The sequence below is a fragment of the Typopeltis vanoorti genome, chromosome 1 (assembly GCF_054136105.1).
Source record: "Typopeltis vanoorti isolate ZY-2024b chromosome 1, IOZ_Tvanoo_1.0, whole genome shotgun sequence".
NCBI classification, from domain to species: Eukaryota; Metazoa; Arthropoda; class Arachnida; order Uropygi; family Thelyphonidae; genus Typopeltis; species Typopeltis vanoorti.
Genome location: NC_143549.1, coordinates 50,190,676 through 50,212,348, shown reverse-complemented (window position 1 = coordinate 50,212,348; position 21,673 = coordinate 50,190,676). Strand labels below are relative to the sequence as shown.

The window sequence follows — 21,673 nt, the reverse complement described above, 5'->3', positions numbered from 1 at the left end:
GACCAAATCGTGGGTGTTGTGACCAGGTAACTCACATAGAAGCTGGTTTTCAAAAAGGTTTAAAAACATCAGCAGCATTTATTGATTTGTCAACAGCCTTCAACACCGTTTGGAGATAAGGCCTTCTATATAAATTATATAAAATTATCCCATGTAAAACAATAGTCCATATTATTAACAATATGCTAAGAGATAGAAGATTTATAGTGACTATAGGTAATAAAACTAGCAGTGAAAGGAAGTTAAATAATGGACTGCCACAGGGATCTGTTTTATCTCAGTTACATTCAATCTGTATATATCTGATCTTCCCGTCACTACATCAAGGAAATTTTGTTATGCCGAAGATATAGCAATAACTACACAGCATAAGTCATACAGAAGAAATTCTAAAAGCTGACTTAACTATTCTGGATGAATATTTTAAAAGATGGAGACTCTGTTTAAATAGGAGCAAAATCATCCAAGTTATCTGCCAAGTTATTATTTCATCTAAATAATAACTTGGCAGATGTGAAACTAAAAATTGAATTGAACAACACTATACTTCCATATAATACATTCCCTAAGTACTTGGGAGTCACACTTGACCGTTCTCTCACTTTCCGGCAACATCTTTCAAACTTGGCATATAAACTAAGGACACATAATAATATCCTACAGAGACTCTGTGGCACTACCTGGGGTTCTAGAGCCTCTACTCTTCGGACAACAGCCCTTGTTTTGGTATTCTCAAGTGCTGAATATTGTGCTCCTGTGTGGCTAAATAGCCCTCACACAAGGATTATCAATTCTCAATTGAACAATACCTTACGATTAATTACAGGCTCTATTAGATTGACCCCAACATATTGGTTATCTCTTTTAGCAGGCATTATTCCTACAGAACTATGTAGATTGAATTCTTTAGTCCGTGAATTCCAAAAAATTGCTGGTAATCCGAACCTATTCTTCTCTATATCTATACATCAGGATCTCCCAACTCTTAACGTCAATAGATTGAAATCTCGCCATCCATCACTACAAGCAGCAGAAGAACTAGTGCTAAATAATTTTAATCCTTTATCAAAGTGGGAAGAAACATGGAAGGAAAATACGAAAGAACATTTGCATAACATCTTTAAAGATGATCAAATCATCACAGGATCAGATCTACCTCGCAAAACATGGACGGTACTAAATAGAATTCGGATAAATCATGGCCTATGTGGAGATACTATCTATAAATGGAACAGACAAACATCTCCAGAATGTGACTTTGGTGCTCCACGACAGACTATGCAACATATTGTAACAGAATGCCCCTTCCGTGCTTATCAGAATGACTGGAATGACTTTTTACATACAAACGGCTCCTGAAGCTGTGACCTGGATTACAAACTTAGATCTGAATTTATAATGATATATATGTTTCTTTTCCTTATTATAACATATTAAGACTTTTACTTTTAACTCTTATTTTAATTTTCCATCTTCTTGGATTAGATCTGTGTTTTTCTTCAAAGTTTTTAACTTAAAATATTTTAAATTCTTCAATTCTGTTAATATATAATGACATCATGATTCTCTTTTTTAACATAATGTTTTTGCCATGAGCTATGTATGTATGTATGTATTCCTGAGCTGAGACTCAAATTATACAAACATGTGAAAGGAACAGCCAATTCGGCTGAACATTCCTTTAGGAAACAGGCTGATATTCCATCTGTCCCTATAGACAAATTCTTATACAGGTTATTCAACAGCTCTTCAACCTCATTTTCACGAACCTCTTCATCCAATGTAGCAGTAGTACTGTGCACCATGTTACATGCACCTGGTTGATATATATCTTAGCAAAGTGAGCACTCATTAACTGAACAATCTCATTAGCTTCCAATACTCAAGTACCACTTGCATTCAATAAAGTTATTCTTCCATATTCATTCTTTCATTTCCTTGCAGAATAACACAATCTTTTGGATTACATTTAGCTTGTATGACCAATTTCTTTTCATACTCTGAGCTTTCCTCAAAATACTTGTTACTTTTCTGGCCTGAGCGTTATATATTTAATAACTCCTCTCACTCTTATTCTCATGATACTCTTCCGCATCATCTTCTTCTTGTGGATCTCTTGCTTAATAAGGTTGCACATCCATTTCACTCCCAACCTATTTATTCTTTCAACACTAGGGATGCATTCAGATACCAACTTTTTCAAAGATTCCCATGCATTGCTGACATTTTTCCCATTCAGTAACTGTTACCATGGGACCAAAGATAGCATTCTCCTAAGTTGATCATAATTTCCACCTTTGTAGTTAAGCATGTAACCTGTTTTAATAGGAGAATCAATACAATTAGATACTTCCCAAGAAAGTACACGAAAATGATCATGCGATCACTGTCACCAATTGGTGGTAAAATAGCCATATTCTTGACAGAAACCCCTTCTGACACTATGAGCAAATCCAACACTCTTTGAACTTGAGTTCCTTTTTTCACATGCTGCTCGAGAAAATTGTCTCGCAACAATTCAATAAATTCCTCTTCTTTTTTATCATGAGATTTCTCTTCTACCCAATCAATATTTGGAAAATTAAAGTCACCCATAATGATCATTCATTTGGCCCATAAGCCTAAACTGGCGATGCATTTCTTTGTTCCCTGCAAAGGAAAATGAACATGTAAGGAAAATGCCAAAAATCCAGAAGTGTTCATTTCCACTAATATATTAGTGGAAATGAACAATTTAAAATTGGGGTTATTTAAAAGACTACAATTAAATAAAACACATCTCCTTGCGGATATGTATAATGTTATGCATTAAGGGATTGGCCACTACCCAGACTAGTTTTGACCTTTATTGACATCTCTTCAGTGGGAGCCAGGCCCAGAGTTGGAGATAGCAGGCAGAAGCAATAGCAAGGTCTCTTTACCTATAGGAGTTGCCAAAAGGTTTGCCACCTTTTTTTTATTAAATTACTCTGGATTTAGAGAAAGATGTTGAAAGTTTATTTTTCACTTGGTTAGACTATAATAAATTTAGTTCTGAGCTTACCCAGGTAAGATAGTACAACACCATATTCAGTCCTGAAGATATTTTCAGGTGCAAACTTTGTTTGCTCTTACTTGGATAAAGGATTAAACTATTAAACTAAATTTATTATAGTCTAACCAAGTGAAAAAGAAACTTTCAACATCTTTCTCTAAATCCAGAGTAATTTAATAAAAAAAAGGTGGCAAACCTTTTGGCAACTCCTATAGGTAAAGATGACCTTGTATTGCTTCTGCCTGGTATCTCGAACTTTGGGCCTGGCTCCCACTGAATAAAGGTCGAAACTAGTCTGGGTAGTGGCCAATCCCTTAATGCATAACATTATACATATCCACAAGGAGATGTGTTTTGCATTATGGGAGATACTGGGATAGGAGTGTTGGTAGCTTGCTCCACCTTTGCTACGAGTTGCCTGGTGTTGTACTACTTACCCAGGTAAGATAGTACAACACCATATTCAGTCCTGAAGATATTTTCAGGTGCAAACTTTGTTTGCTCTCACTTGGATAAAGGATTAAACTAAATTTATTATAGTCTAACCAAGTGAAAAATATACTTTCAGAAATGATTTAGACTATTAGATTAATAATAAACTGAACTCCTATTTGGAAAAAAGATTCTGAGATGTGTTGCATAACATGAAAGTCATTAAAGTACCATAGTACCACCACCTACTGGGTTTGATTGGGTGTTCTAACACCCAACTGGTTTTGGTTAAGTGTGTAATTATAGGACTTTAGGTCTTCCTGTATTGCTCCTGTTCCATCTTTGTTACTGAAGCATCAATATTTATATCAATACAATATTTATATCAATATTCGTATTTACATTTACATATGCCTACGTTTACATCCATATTTATATTTTTATATTTACACTACATAATTCAAACATTATCAATAATTTATGTTACATTACAATGACTGGAAGTTGATCTTATTGGCAAAATTAAAAATTCTGAGTAATACTATTGGAAAAGTCTCTGCTTTAATACTGGCCACTCATCTCCCAAAGGATGATGTGTTGCATTAGGGGTATCTGGAGCCCAGTAGTTGGCAATCATAAAGTAAGTGATCAACAGTCTGTTGAAACTGTGACAACAAATGCATGATGGCGATTCCAGAATATGAAATCTGTGTAGGTAGTGCCTTAATTTTCTATGTCCCATTAATAGCATGGTTAAACCTGGAGAGATGGTGTGTATTTTCAGCCAAAGCCTGCTTCTGATACTGGACAAGAACTCTTTTGTTGCTGATCTATTTGTACTATCATATCCTGTGCACCCCCTTGAGGGTATATATCAGGAATTTGATGATGATAGTATATTGATGAAGTGCACAGGCTAATACTTTTTTCTGTTTTTGTTTTTTGTTATTTTTATATATGTTTTAAAATTCATTTCTTACATAGTCTAGGAAACCCTGCTTGAATATAAATGGAACTTTTTAAGTCACTTCAGGCCTCCATTGAATAAGGTAAGCAATGAAATTCATCTCTCTTCAAACCCACAGTTTGTTGGTTGGAGAATGGACACACTAAGCCACTCAGCCAACCAGAGTGGCCTGTAGTTATTAGTTATGCATACAGTTAGGTTCCAGGCATAAATATGAATTGGACAATTCATAGTTTGTACCATTGCCATCCTTGACAGTCTAAACCATTTAGTGGAAAATCAATAAAATAGTAATTTTCCATTTGAGCTTTGTATAATTTGTTCAGAAAACTTGCAATTAAATCTGTTTACTGAATGCTGTCTGAAAAGAAGAAGAAAAAAAAAGAAGTCAGGTTTATTAGAATTTTTGATGATTATTATTATCATTATTATTACGTGACACCTCCAAGGAGTCCAAAGACTGATCAAGGGAGGTCACCCACTCCATCTCCACTAACTACAATGTACCGCAACTATCATTATCTACACCAATGCCATCTACTGGCCACCACTACCACTAGTATTTTCACAGACAATCACAAACATCCATGGCCATGGCAGGAGAGTGGATACGCTAACCACTCAGCCAACCAGACCAGCATTACATGCTAAACGGTCCATTAGGAAGCTTCATAACACTCAATGCTTAAGGATGTCTCCCACTGTGATACTTCTGTACTAACATCATTTCAAAAATGTGTTTTATAAAAAGGTAAATGTATACTGAACTGCTTTCTCCAAGATCCTTGACTCCAATTTGTGATATATGTATACAACTGAACAAAACAATAATTAATGAGTTTTCAGAGTTCTTATCCTAAGTATTCTGTAATTATTGATGTGGTTCAAAATTTTTGTGGAATAGAACAAAATTCTTAACACACATAATACTACACTGCTAATCACAGATGTTAAATGGCCTGTATCTTAGTATATCTTCAATGTAACAGAACCATTGGAAATTGAGTACCTGGAGAGTAAATTGTGCACAACATAGCTATCATCTACTGGTTCATGCTGATTATTACTAGAATGATATTTACACATTATAAGAGTTCTTATGAGAAGTGAGGCTAATGTTTAGATTTATATGCAACAATATATTATGTTACAGACACACATACAAGTTATTCAGGTAATGAATAGAAAAATATTATTATTATTACGGGCAACTCCAGGGAGTAGTCAGACTCATCGAGGGAGGCCCTAAACATCATGTCCACACAACTATACAACATTCTCACAGTATCTATCATACCTTGCCTTGAACTCATAGCATCCACAACAGACTCTGGCAGCTTATTCCACTCATTTACCACTCTAAAAATAAAGAACCCAGCTCTAACACCTCTGCAAACCACACTTTTGCCCAGCTTCCATAGATGTCCCCTAGTTCTCCCACCACCAGTCCTGATCTCAAAAATATCCTCTGAATTAATCCTATAGGAAACCCTTTAGCAATTTGAATGTCTCAATCATATCTCCCCTTTTCCACCTATCAACTAATTTCTGCAACCCACAAATCTTCGACCTGTTCTCATATGGTTCATTCCATAGACCTGCTATCATCTTAGTCACTCTGGATCCTCTCCACCTCCTCCCCATCAAGAAGGAACCTAGGTGACCAAATCTGGGCACAGAAGTCTAGATGAGGTCTTATCAAGCCTCAGTACAGAGGTATAATAACTTGCTTGTCTCTGCTCGTCAAGGTATTTTTCAACAACCAAGTGAGTTGATGAGCTGATTTAGCTATTTTTGCAATGTGCCCCCCTAAACTTCATCTCCCTATCCACCAACACTCCCAAGTCCCTGGTCTCATCAATCTCCTGGAGTACAGTTCCACCAATGTGGTATACTGCTGTTAATCTTTTCACCCCAAAATGCATAACCTTACATTTTGTCACATTAAATTGACATCCATTCTCCTTAGCCAGAACTCCAATCTATCCAAGTCATCCTGCAAGATTTTGACATCTTCTGCATTCACTATCGCCCTACCCAACTTTGCATCATCAGTGAACAAATGAACTGTTCCTCTTAGATCCTTCCCTATATCGTTAATGAACAAATTAAACAGCAGCAGTCCAAGAACAGAACCCTGTGGCACACCACTAGTCACAGGCCATCTTTTGGACTCTTATAACAACTCGTGGCAATAAAGTACACTGAATGAAGGTGAGCCAAATTGTTCTGTTATGTGCCAGCTGGTCAATGTATATTGGTATTTGAGTCCCATATTCAAAGAGAATTTAAATGTATTGTCAAAATTGCTTTCTTGGTCTTGCTGTTCCATTACATGGTTTGCAGTAAGCAAGATGATCAAAGAAATGTTGTCCCAAAGCTATGGATGTATTAACCGCATGACGTTTCATGTCTAAGAATCATATGTAAATATGACTAGACAAGTGGTTTTGTGTACCTGATTTTGGATTTCCAGTTAGGGTATATTTTATAAAATAGAACAGCTTTGTGCTTTGTTTGCATTGTGTCAGATTATCGACATAGTATAATCAAAATACTGAAGATTTTCCATTTCTTCATGTGCATGGTCATTTACTTAATGTTTAGTTCTATTTTACTTTTAGGACTTGGATTTTATTGCTATTAAACAGTAACTAACTTAATGAATATTGCATTTTTACAGAGATTATCTAGTTAGTTTGGGTCAGACTGAATGATGAAGATCAATTAATTATCATAACAGCATCAACAAAACAGACTAGTTATGTGGGTTTAGTCTGTCAAATCTGCAAAAGTTATTTGTATGAAAATGTAATCAAGGATAATAATAAAAAATATGGTGCTAATGAGTCACCCAAATGAACTCCAGTGAAAATAAGAAAAATTCTCAGTCATCACTCCATTAATCATTACTCTTAAATTGTAGTTCTACTGCTTTAATTATTTGCAAGGTATGTTAATAACTGAGAAATTTGAACATCCTTCATCTGCTAAGATGAACTGAAGGCTTTGGAGAAATCTATGAAGTTTATCCTTTGATTCTTTTCTTTTTTGCTCTTTCTAACAGCCTGCTAGATGGCTTCTAGATACAAAAAAAACAAGGTTTTTTCAGTTTTCAAAAAACAGCACTCCTGTTTTTCAAGAAATCTGCCTGATTTTTTAGTGGAGATGTTATAAATAATTCAATTTGATTTAGGAGCATTACATTACAAACTTTCTTGTATAATGGATATTAGATCTTCCTTCCAATAGGATGGAATGTTAGAAGTATTAAGGCAAGATATTTTTTGTTTCCAAATCTCCTTCCCTCTATATAAATTATACTAGACAAGAAATTATATTTTTATTTTATAGTCCATCCTATCATGAGGAAACAACGTTTGTGCATGAAGTATCTTCATCATTAGACTACTTGTATATGGAGGTAGTGATTTCACATCAAACTGCTCATGCATCCCATCATGCTGAGCAAATCTCATTTTGAACACGCATGTTGCTATGTGTAATGAGAAGGATCACCACCTAGATTTTGAGTGACCCTTTACCGAGGTCTTAACAGTTAGAGAAAAATAAATGTAGAAGTCATAATTTCAATATGCAAAATGGTGTATCACCATATTATTAAAATACACTAGGTGTAGCTGATACATGGACAGACATACTCTCTTCAAACAAAACTTCCTCAATTTTCATAGCCAATAAGAGCAAACTAATGATAAAATTTAAAAAATTATTGAACTGAGAAAGAACAGCATGGTCAAATATTTATCCCAGAACAAGATTGATCAATTTATCTTCATGTGTGCTTACAAATACTGAATTTGACATCTTGTTCAAAGATTTCAACATCTCCATCTAACATCCCCCAAAGTGGGCAACATTGTTAATATAGAGAAGAAACTAAAGAAATTACCAAAAGATGCCACAATTCACATTGGATTGCGGCATCTTTTGTGGATTGAAATCATGGCAGGAATAGAAATGGAAGTGTATAATGTATTTTGTGAGGATAGAAAGCACAAGAAAGGAGTGGCATGGGAGGAGGAGTGTTTCTGATGGTAGCAGGGGAATTATGTCTATCCGCATAAGGAGAGATGCAAGAGGGAAATAGTGTCAGTGGTTTTGAGGAAGATGTATTTAGTCAGATGTTGCTACAGGCCATGGAATGTGGATTATAGTGCAACAGAGATGTATAAGCAACTCGGGTTAGTGAACATGGGAAGGGTGATCATTATGGATGATTTTAATTATAGTAATATAGATTGGAATGTGTAGATGGCATCTGGGAATAAATCAAAATTAATTTCTTGAAAGACAGCTATATTAGCTAGTATGTAAAAGAGGATTAGGAGTTTTAGATCTGATCATTTCATTAGAGGATTTGATTGTGAGTTTTGGGGGAGGTGGCATTTACCTCCAGTTGGTGAGAGTGATCATTTGAATGGTGGCTAGAAATATAATGACTTCTGTTGGGAGACAGCTTAGACAACCTTTTGCATGGAATGAGGAGTTAAGCATAACAAGGTGATGCATGTGTTTGCAGTGGTATACTTAGATTTTGCAAAAGCTTATGATAGATTGCCACACAAAAAGTCTAATTTAGTTAGTAACTAAATTAGAATGCCAACTAATTATATATCAGAGTGCAGTATTCTAAAAAAAAAAAATCACTAGTGGTGTGGCATTGTTGTTTAATTAGTATATTAATGATATTAGGACAAGTATAACTGGAGATATGCAAGTGTTTGCAGTTGATTCACCATTCTCCTCCCCAATTTTGCATCAAGCAGATGATGTGACCTTACAGGAGTGCATGATTAGATTTTATGAGTGGGTAAATAAGTGGATCAGTGTTGAAAAGCATAAGGCTATGAAATTTGGTAGGCAGTGATGGATGCAAGTATATGCTTGGCAAGGAAATTTTAAAGGAGATTTTGCAAGCGAGAGCTCTAAGAGTGTTGATGGTGGAGGACAATAATCTGAAGTTCTGGGATTGCATTGTGCAAGTTGTGAAATTCATCACATCAGATTATGGCATTTATTTTTCTTGTATGATGAAACCTGTGGAGTTTCCATGATTATTAAATCACATGTATTCCAAGTAAAATTCATTCATTGTAAAAATAATTTGTTTTACATATCATGAGTCATTATCAGTGTAAGTGAAGAATAACAGTGAAAAATTTGAATAGCGATTCTAATGTAATACATATGCTCTACTGTTTCTTTTGTTCAAATTCTTCACTATTGTTCTTTGCTTACACTAATGTTTTATGATACATAAGACAGAATATTTGTGCAATAAATAATTTTTAGTGTGGTACATGTGTGATTTTATAGTTATGGCAATGATGCAGCTGACCCCAATATGCAGAAATAAAGATGTTATAGTTCTATAATATAAGGTCTTAATCTGGTATCATGCAGATTATTATAGACAGATTTGGTCACTTGCTTTTCATGGTGATAAAAATATATTAGGAAGAGTCCAGAGATGATTGACTAAGGTGGAAACTCATCTTTGGAATGAGTGATATGAAGGATTGAGGAAATGCAATTTTCAACGTTTCATGAAGGAGGAGGAGGAGATGGGGATATAATTGAGACATAAATTGGTAAGGGGGTTCATGTGGAAGAACTGTTTCATAGAATGGAAGAGGGAGGGAGACAGAACAGGAGGCCCTTCCTGGAAACTATATAAGGAAGGTGTGAGCATGGCAGCGAGAAGCTGTTGGTGAGTCGAATGCATTGTTTGACAGTATGGTAAATGCAGAATGGTTTTAAAACACAATTTGATGGGTCGTGTTTGTGATAGTGTGTACCTCTCACAATGAGTCAATTCCATGAAGTTCTTGTGTTGTGGATCCTTTGTCTGGAACTGGATGATGATGATAATAACAACCTCCATTTTATCCATTGCCCACAGGTATCCATGATAAGACAGTAGTTCCTTTTTATTTACAATTTGAATTATTTCCACATTTGTGCTTTTTTAACAATTGTCATTTGAAGTTGCTGATTGGAAATTCAGCAAAAATATTAGCAACTTAATAAATTATTTTTGTTTCTTTGGTATTGTTTCACTTCAAATGCAACACTTTACACTTATTTATATAAGTGCAAAGTGTTACATTTGAAGGATATACTGGACAATGGCTTGATATTACACGAGGTGGAAGAGGATTTAACTGTCTCCATTGTTGTTTGTAATCTAATCCTCTCTCTCTCTCTCTCTCATATGCCTTTTATTCCCAAAAGGGAATAACAGGTGGGAGGCTTTATACTCTAACTTTTGGAACCCAAAGAACAACTATTCTCCACCCTTAGCCATCACCAAAAAAAAACTGAACATATGGATATCAATGATTTTAGTGGTATGAGTAGTTGGATAAATGTGTTGAAATGGCAATGCCAACATCAAAGAACAACATCCGCAGAATACTGCACACATAGTCTGAGACTGGAAACTTGCAGACAGAATGTTTTTTCATCCACATGTAAGCTGGCAAAAATTAGAGAGAATATTGATAGGGAACATAGTAGAGTAAAGAAACCTATAGAACAAGTAGAACATTTCAGCTATATTTGCACAATTTTTAGTAAAGAGGGAAATTAAATATGGAAATTGACAACAGAATGATCAAAATGGGATTGTGGGGATCAACTGAATACATTTATATGGAATAAGAGAGAAAAAATAGTCAAAACACTAAACCAACTATATACACGACAGTATTCAAGCCAGTCTTAATGTATGAATCTGAGAATTGGATAGAAACAGTTCATTATTGTTAGCATTCTGAAATGTGTGAAGAAACTAATATCTGGTAGTGGTCACTTAAACAGAATGGGAGAGGAAATATTAACAGGACAGGAGTCCCATAAATGCAGAGGAAGACCAAGATCTGGGGGTAGGGGGGGGGAGAATTGATGCAGTTAAAATGCCTTAGAAAACCAAAATAAAAGATCTGACAGGATAGGAATCTTGAAAGATAACATAGTAATTTGGAGGAAAATTGTCAGTAGTAACTTAATAAAAATGTAAACTTCTCATGTAATACTGTCATATAATATCCTGTACACTCCTTGAGGACACATATCAGGAATTTAATGATGATGAAAAACACTCTTAACTCAACCTGGATGGGTGGGCAAATAACAAATATGTTATTATTATTATATGACACCTACAGGGAGCCTAAGGACTCATTGTGAGAGGGCACACACTGCTCCACTAAACACACACACTACTAATATCATCACCTAACACTATCTACCATCCACAAATATTTCTCTGAAAATTGCATATCTTCTTTTGGCTGAGTTGTCTGTATGAACATACTGATATCAGAGCAGACTGAAGATAATGTAATGAAGAAGGCATTGCTTAAATCGCTAATTAAAATGGCTTAAAAAAGTAGAGGAGATAGGAGAATTCTCCTATGGGGGTTTGGATTTTCTAGATAGTGTCTTGAGACAGGTAGTTTCTCTTTTAAAATCATTGCATCTTTAGGCTGGGTCTCATTTTTAGATCACAGAGCTGATGGTATTTTTGGATATAGAAATGATTTTGCAGGGAATACTATAATACTTATGGTACTAAACCTGAACATTATGATCATATAGCAAAATTCACAATGCAGTGGACTCATTAACTCAGCAGACTAAATGAAATGTTCATGGAACTCAAAGAAATTTTGTTGTAAAAGAGGCAGGAAGGAAAAGTTTACAATTTCCTGCAGGAAATGGTAGTATCCCTAATTAAACTATTTAAATTTTGAAACTGGCAGAGGAATTCTCCCTTGGGACAAGGGAATGGAAAGAGAACAAGATAGTTATGGATAGTTTCATTACATAAAGTTCCAGTGCATAAAGGAGTCACCAAAACCATGTTATCAAAACCAACTATCTCTAATCCAGAGAATTTTAATAATAAGGTGTTAACACCTTTTGGCAACTGGTATATGATGATATGACTTTTGCATTACTGCCACCTCTGGGTCTACTCCCACTGATGAGACCTCAATAAAGGTCAAAACCGGTCTGGGTAGTGATCCTTTCCATAATGCATAGCTTTATACATACCCCATATACCACCTTTGCCACGAGTTGTCCCAGTCCTGAAAATATTTCAGGGCAAACTTTGTTTGCTTACAATTGAATAAAGGATTATACCAAATATGTAATTGGTAGCATAGCCAAGTGAGAAAACTTCCATCAACTATCTCTAATCCAGAGAATTGTAATAATAAGGTGTTAACACCTTATTATTAAAATAAAAGATAGAAATATAAGATCTGACAATGTTGGAATCTTGACAGGTAACACATTGATTTGGAGGAAAATTGTTGATAGGAAGTTAGTAACGATGTAAATTTTTCATGTAGTACTATCATATCCTGTACACCCCTTGAAGGTAAATATCAGTGTTTAGCTTTCTTACATTTGTCTCTGTATTCTCTAAGAGCACAAGGTGACTTATTTGTCAGGAACGTTTGATATGCTTCCTTCTTTTTCTTCACTGCCTCTTTAACTTCCTGTGTCTACCATAGAGTTCTGATTTTTCTATCATTTACGACAACCTCACTACATGCCTCTCTGTCTGAATCAATGTTTTCTTCAGGATATGCCAATGAATCTTCAAGGTTTGGTTCTTGTTCTCAAACTCTTTCATTTTTTCTTGAATAATGTTCATGTATTTTAGTCCACAGTTCACATCCGAGAGCTGCTCAACCCTTATTTGCTTTAAAACTTTCTTACATGTTTTTCTTTTCAATATGAAATTCAATTTTATCCTGCTCAAGACTAAATGGTGATCACTTCCAATTTCAAATCCTCTGTACACTGTAGTAAAATAAGACATAAATAATAAAAATAATAAATAAATACTAAATAAAAAATAAACAAATAATAATAATAAACGTATGCTGAGGTTACTAAGATTCCATTCACATTTTGATAACTTTTATTACAGTATGTTGTTATAATTGCACCATTTTATTATTAGTTATTGATGTTAATCTCTTGCTGTGCCTAATTTATAAATTAAACTTTATTACAACTACATGGCCTAGGAAATGGGAAAAAAAATCAGTTTATATATCTTTATTGAAGAAAGGCGATGCAAGAATGTGCAAAAATTACAGAACTATAGCAATGATTTCTCCTTACTTAAGATCTTTCAGAAAAGACTAGAACAATTCATGAAGAGAGAAATGCCAGATGAACAGGCAGGATTTCGAAAAGGCAGAGGAACAAGAGATCAGATCGCCAACGTGAGATGGATAATTGAAAGAGCACAGGAATATCAAAAGAATGTCTACCTTCGTTTCCTTGAATATAGTAAGGCTTGTGACTCTGTAGATCATGTGCAATGTGTTAAGAACAATGGGAGTACCAGAGCATTTCATTATCCTTCTGAGGAATCTTTATTATGAACATGAAGCTACTGTCCAAAAAGATCTTGGAGAAACTAAATATTTTACAATAGGTAAAGGGGTGTGACAAGGATGTATTTTATCTCCATACCTGTTTAACTTACAGAGAATACATTTTAAGAGTCTTCGGTTGGAATTAAAATTGGTGAAGAAATATTAATAATTTGAGGTATGCAGATGATACCACCTTGCTAGCAGAATGCAAAGAAGATTTGGAGGAACTTATTATGAAAGTTAAAGAAGAGAGTGCTAAATATGGCCTTAAACTTAACTTCGAAAAGATAAAAGGTATGGCAACATATAAACTTAATGATTTTGAAATAGATGGGGAGAAAATGAAAGTAGTTAACAATTTTGTGTTCCTAGGATCCCAAATTAATAAACATGGGTATTGTACTGAAGAAGTTAGAAGATTATTATAAAGAAAGCAATGACAAATTTAAGCAAGATCTTTAAAGATAAAGATATTAGCCTCACAAAAAAATCAGAATCGTGAAAGTTGGACCCTGAGAAAGAGTGAAAGTAGGAAGATAGATGCATTTGAATCATGGGTTTGGAGATGTTTACTAAGGATACTATGGAATGCAAAAGAACCAATAAATCAGTGATAGACAGAATAAAGCCAGATTGCTCCCTCGAAAGTATGATCATCGAGCAAAAATTGTCATATTATGCGAGCAAATGACAGTCTGGAGAAGATGATGATGCTTGCTAAAGTTGTTGGAAGTATGAGAAGAGTAAGACCAAGAATTAGATGGGTGGACAAAGTTAAAGAAGCCACTGGAATGCACTTGGAAATTCTGAAAGATATGGCCAGGGACAGATATGAATGGAGAGTGCATGTTCATAGAATCACCAGGAGTCGAAAACGACTCAATGGAACATAACAACAAATATGTATTACATTCCTGAAAAATAGCAGTGGGAAAGGAAATTATGGAATGAGAGTAGATTTTGACAACAATGTTCTCTAAACACAAACCCTTATTTCTGCCTCAAAGATCTGTTCACTGCCAAGTTACTTCATGAACAGGAGATCTTATTAGATATCTGTACAGTTAATACAGTATTACCTGTACGGAGTCTTCAATAAACTTTCTATAGTTCTACAGAAACCTGAATGACTATGAAAATTTTCATTAAGTAATCCACATGAAATAAATAATAAGTCAAGCTGTCTACCAGTTTAAAATTTCTCAAATGCTGATGGATGTGAGTTGAGTGTTCTGAAGAGTCATTTCAACCGAGGACAATTCACAACTGATCCAGTGACATGGCTTCTTCAATATCTTCAGCCTTCCTTTCTAACATATTTGGCTAGTTTAACAATTAGTTTACTTTGTCAGAGCTATCAGGTAATCCTGAAAAATCAAACCATAGTTTTTCCAGCATACATTAAGAAAAGAAAAGTATATCAGTCCTAGATTTGTTAGTTAACATTACTAAAATCATACCATTTCCTAATTTTCCATACCTTTGACCTGAATATGTTGGTGGAGTGCAAAGTTAGTTTGGGTTGGACTGGGTGTTTGAAATTACAGCTTAACTATGGGTGTGGGATCAGTATCTAATCACTGTCATCTTCTAGCAAGTTTGCATATTTTTCTGGATCAAAAAGCTAGTTTCAAAGAGGAAAATCCTTACCACCAGCATATGAGAATTCTAACTCACCTTAAGAATAAAAGAACTATCATATCCTAGATCCTGATTCAACCCATAATCTTTCCAACCATAGAGCATTATGAAGGCTTTGTAAAGTGTTAAGAAATTCTGTCACATAATAAGCAGCTTTCTGTGAGACAGGTCCTCATTCCAAATTCCATTGTTTTCCCCAGCTTTACAAAAACTCAAGTAATTCATGCAGGGTAATTTTGCACTTGAAAGCATATAATCAGCAATGATTTTCCTTGTGCTGTCTTCATATTTCTTAATGAAATAAACACCTGTCCTGCCACTGTAACTTGCTAAAGAATACATAACTATATTTTATTAGTCACACACACATCACTTTTTTTTTCCTCCTCACTAGGCTCAATATCATTTAATTGCACAAGACACTTAAAAATTACTAACAAGAAGCAAAAATCAACAAATGGAAAGTAAAGGGAACAACAAGAGTTGCAAAAGGATCACAGAACATGTAGCCTAAGAATGTTGTATATAATAAAGAAAATGGTGGTGATATTCTTACAGTGTGGTCCAGATCTCTACTGCATGCCAAAAATAGCAAATAATCAAAGAATCCACTGAAATCAGAAAAGAGGCTGTGTACAAGCAATCTGTAAATGTCGAGTTTCTACTTACATAAACATCGGAGAATAAAAAAAAGCAAAATATTTTTCTGCATTCATTTATTCATCTGTTATTTAAAGAATATTCAATCCAAATCCAAAACAAATTTTCTACAGAATGAATTTTTTTTCAAACAACAAAAAAAGACAACAGCAATAGTAAGACTAATGAATTACTTACTACCTTAAATATCCAGTATTATATTAAAAGAACTCAGATAGAAATGCAGATAAACAACCAAAAATAACATGGACTACAGAGGCATATCAACATCCATAGATAGCACTAGCATTTTTTTTTTTTTTGGTGAATTTCTGAACAATACAAAAATGGAACAAATTTCTAAGTTTCTTTGTTTATACAAAATAAATCTTTATGAATAAAAAGAATAATGCTTATAAAAGAAACACTACCTTGTCCTTTGTTCAAAACCTCCTTCTTTGTAGGAATATGAGACATAGTAGATGACCAATTAGGTGGAGGAGGGACTAATGGCTGTTCTCTCTCATCCAAGAGTACCTCAAGATAGTCTGTTGCTATACAAAAATACACACACTTACAAACATTCATTTGTACACATGCATTTATATACTAATATATACAGGGGATTTTAACAATTAGTATTTGAAATATCAGATGCTATTCAAGATGAATAAAGCTTCAAATGGGGAACAGTGATTATTAAGTAAGGAGTTGATATGAACTCTTTAATAATTCGTACTTTTATAAGTTATCTAGACATTCCTTAAATGCTTATTGTTAAAAATGTATGTGAATTTTATACTGCTTTTTTTTTTGACACAGTTACTAAATCATTGTAGAATGATGCAACATAGCCAATTTACATTGGCTATGTTGCAAAATATCTATATGTAGATATTTTGTCTTATGTATCAAAAAACATCACCAGTATACAAACAGCTAACAACAATGAGGAATTTGAATAAAGAAACAGTAGCGCACATGCACTAAATTGGAATCTCTCCAATTTAGTACATTAAACCCCAATGGTTTAAAACTATTTGGGCTGAAAATAAATTAAAATAGATTAGTTAAAACAAAATATAAGAGATTACAAATTTATTTAATACAGTTGAGGATAACAATTTCCCATACTTTTGAAATAGTGAGCCAATCATTATGATTGAAGTTAGGTAGATGAAGTAGGGCTTCAGCATTTTTTATTGTATAAATGTTCATGTTTATATATTATTATTATTACGGGCAACTCCAAGGAGTCGATAGACTTATCGAGGGAGGCCCTAACATCATGTCAAGAACAACTATTCGACATTCACACAGTATCTAATATACCTAGCCTTGAACTCATTCACAGTCATGGCACCCGCAACAGACTGGCAGCTTATTCCACTCATTCACCATTCTCCAAGTAAAAAACCTAGCTCTACCACCCTTGCTAACCACACTCTTGCCCAGCTTCCATGTATGGCCCCTAGTCCTCCCATCACCAGTCCAATTCTCAAAAATATCTTCTGAATTAATCCTATAGAAACCCTTTAGCAATTTATCTCATCTTTTCTGCCTATCAACCAATTTCTGCAACCCACAGATCTTCAACCTGTTCTCATAAGGTTCATTCCATAGACCTGCTATCATCTTGGTCACTCGTCTCTCGATCCTCTCCACCTCCTCCCCATCAAGAAGAAACCCTGGCACCCATATCTGGGCACAGTAGTCTAGATGGGGTCTTATCAAGGCTCGATACAAAGGAACAATAACCTGTTTGTCTCTGCTTGTTAAAGTATTTTTCAGCAACCAAGTGATTTGATGAGCTGATTTAGCCACTTTTGTGATGTGCCTTGTAAACTTCAACTCCCTATTCACCAACACTCCCAAATCCCTGGCCTCGTCAATCTCCTGGGGTATGGTTCCACCAATGTGATATACTGCTGCTAATCTTTTCACCCCAAAATGCATAACCTTACGCTTTGCCACATTAAATTGCCATCCATTCTCCTTAGCCCAGTCCTCCAAACTATCCAAATCATCTTGCAAAATTTTGACATCCTGTGCACTCACTATTGCTCTACCTAACTTTGCATCATCAGCAAACAAATGAACACTTCCTCTCAGATCCTTTCCTATATCGTTAATGAACAAATTGAACAGTAGTGGTCCAAGAAAAGAACCCTGCAGCACACCACTAGTCACAGGCCATCTTTTGGACTCTACTCCTGAATAAACCACTCTCTGATATATCTCCATCAACCATCCTCCTATCCATCTCACCAACCCTATATCCATCCCCATATGAGGCAGTTTACCAATTAGAATTCCATGTGGTATCCTGTCAAAGGCCTTAGCAAGGTCCAGTAGAATCACTGTAAACCCATTACCCTTATCCAGTTCAGCCGTCACTGTGTTATAAAACATGATCTACCCTTCACAAAACTATGCTGTCCCCCATACAGTATCCCATTTTCATCTATCCAATCCTGTATTTTCTTCTCGACTATTTTCTCCAAGACCTTGACGATTCCTGATATGCTGATCGGTCAGTAATTTACAACAGCAGTCTTGGAACCTCCTTTATGCAGTAGAACTATTTTCCCCTCTTTCCACCCCCTCGGGACTAATCCAGACCCGAGACTCAAATTAAACAAAATGGTCAAGGGCACTGACAATTGTTTAGCCACTTTTGTATGACACAAATTGGCGTACATGAATATATGGATCTATGTAGCAGCTTGGTGTTTTCCTATTGGATCCTGTGGATAGTGTTTTCAATTTCATGTTGTGCCAGGCCAGATGTGTGAGGTTTGATAGGCCGAATATGGTCTTGATGTTCAGAGATATGTTTATTGAGAGATCTTTCTGTTTGTCCATAGTTAGGTTAGTTGCATGAACATGAAACTTTGTATATGCAGGTAGCAACAATAGTGAGAGTTTGTTTTCTGGAGAAGGTAGCAGGTTATGAATTTGATTGATGGGTTTATAGGTAGTGATGAGTTTATATTTACATTTTTTTTTTCATCCATTCAGAAATGCGTTTAATATATGGTATAGGAGTCTTGGGGGGCTTCTTCGTCTGGGCTGCAATACAGGAGTCATTAATTATTTTTGAGCAATTTTTGGATTATAGCCATTTAGTAAGGCTGTTTATTTGATGGTTTTCAGTTCTTGTTTAGAGATTCTTCAAAAGAACAAATGTTGTGTGCTCTTGATACTAGAGATTTCATGATGCCATATTTTTGAAATGATGTCATATTATGAAAAATATAAACTCATTGCTACCTATAAACCTATCAGCAAATTCATAACCTGTTATCATCTTCAAAAGGCAAACTCTCACTACCGATGCTAACTGCAGTATATAAAGTACAATGTTCATGCAACTTTTCTTACTATGGACAAATAGGAAGATTTGTCAATAAACATAATCTCTGAACATGAAGACTGTGTCCAGCTTAACACATGTCACAAATCTTCTGACACAACATGAAATTAAAAACATTATCCACAGGATCCAATGGGAATACACCAAACTTCTACATAGATACATATATAAACATGTATCTACAAACATGTTTATACAAAAAAAAAGTGCTGAAGCCCTACTTCATCGACTAACCTCAATCGTAATGACTGCCAAACTATTCCAAAAGTGTGGTAAATTATCTTCAACTGTATTAAATAAATTTGTAATCTCTTATATTTTATTGTAACTAATCTATTTTAATTTTTAGCACAATAGTTTCAGCCCTTGAACTATATACATAAAGGGATTCCAATTTAATGCATGTGCTCTACTGTTTCTTTATTTAATAAATTCCTTATTGTTGTTTGTACTGATGATGTCTTAACTAAAACAAAATATTGCATAATAAATTTAATTTTTACTATGGTACATGTGTGATTCTAGGCATGAATACTCCACAGATCTCATCATACAAAAAAGTTTCAATTTTTTTTTTTTTTACTACAAAAAGTGAATTTCATTCACTCTATTTTTTATAGTAAAAAATAAAGAAAACAAAACTGAAAATAAAACTACCTATAATACAAACTATGCATACATATCTCAAGTCCATCCGAGAAGAGCTGTAAACCTATTGCATGCTTAGTATTGTGAGTGGACTAAGGGTTAGATAATTAAGACACTCTATTCTAGACCACACATGAACCTTTTTTTTAAGACTCCTATTAAGCAGTATAATAATCTCGATAGGGATTAAAATTCATCTCCTACCTAAGGCCATTTTCAAACATCCAAGCTGCAGTGGGATTTCAACTTGAAGCCTGGCAGTAAGAAAGCAGGGCTAGTATGCTCTTTGATAACCAGGTCTGCAACATAAACTATTATCTGATATTCATGATTGTTGCTCACTGAATGCGTTACATTCCTAGTGGCAAATATATTACTGCTTGACAGCTTGCAAAAGTATATATAACATATGGAATGATATTTATACTTGTCCATACTATGGAAGAAAGGATATCTCTGACTTCTAAAGTTTTCATTCTTCGGGATAGTAATGCTTTTTTGATGAAAGTTTATTTTTCACTTGGTTAGACTATAAATTTAGTTTAATCCTTTATCCAAGTGAGAACAAACAAAGTTTGCACCTGAAAGTATCTTCAGGACTGGGGTAAGGTAGTACAACACTGGGCAACTCGTTGCAAAGGTGGAGCAAGCTAACATCACTCCTATCTCAGTATCTCCCATAATGCAAGAACACATCTTCTTGCAGATATGTATATACAGGGTGTTCGGGATAAATTTGACATATTTATAATTAATTATATTTTTCCGTAAGTTACATGTATTAACACACACTTCTCTTCATTTAAAAGTTTGGACCCTTCTTCATTCATATACAAGATGTCAGAAAGGATGGATAGCTGGAACCCACCTGAATCATGGAAGAGAATAACTTGTATCATGATGATTCGTGCCCGCCATCAAAATAAGGATATTACGACTGCTGCCCAATGCTCCCTGAATACAGTAAAAACAATCAGGCATGAACTAGAGACTTGCAATGGTGACTACGAGGATGTAGCAAGAAGAAAGATCCCTAGCAGACGATCTGATTGCGTTCGTACAGCAGAATTCCTCGCAAATCTGCAGGAACAGGTGTTGAAGAACCCTGGCATTGGAATTCGGGCTTTGTTCGTGGAGTTGCTAACTGTAGTCAAGCCCTGGATAACAAGGGTAGCCAATGGTAGGCCGTATGTATGGCAGCAGGATTCGGCCCCTTGCCACACCTCTGGGAAAAGTCAAAAATGGTTGTCTGAAAATTTCTACGACTTCACCAGTCCAAATGTTTGGCCTCCAAACTCCCCAGACCTTAACCCCATGGATTATTTTGTATGGGGCGCAGTTGAAAAAGACACCAATCGCACTTCCAGTAATACAAAAGCCCAGTTAATGGATAAAATTAAAACAGTTTTTGCGGCCCATCCCAGGGAGACTGTAGCATCAGCTTGTTCGAGGTTCCGAAGCAGAATTGAAGCTGTGATCGATGCTAATGGTGGTTATTTTGAGTA

The 21,673-nt window shown here is 35.1% G+C and overlaps 1 protein-coding gene across 1 annotated transcript in view; it reads right to left on the bottom strand.

Annotated features, from left to right (window-relative positions):
- The window catches only part of LOC150109961 (uncharacterized), an 80,146-nt gene that overhangs the window by 35,437 nt on the left and 23,036 nt on the right, over positions 1 to 21,673 (bottom strand). Inside the window, exon 2 of the mRNA XM_090400527.1 lies at positions 16,576 to 16,698. Coding sequence (XP_090256653.1) covers positions 16,576 to 16,698 — 123 coding nt within the window. The remainder of the gene's footprint in view (positions 1 to 16,575; positions 16,699 to 21,673) is intronic.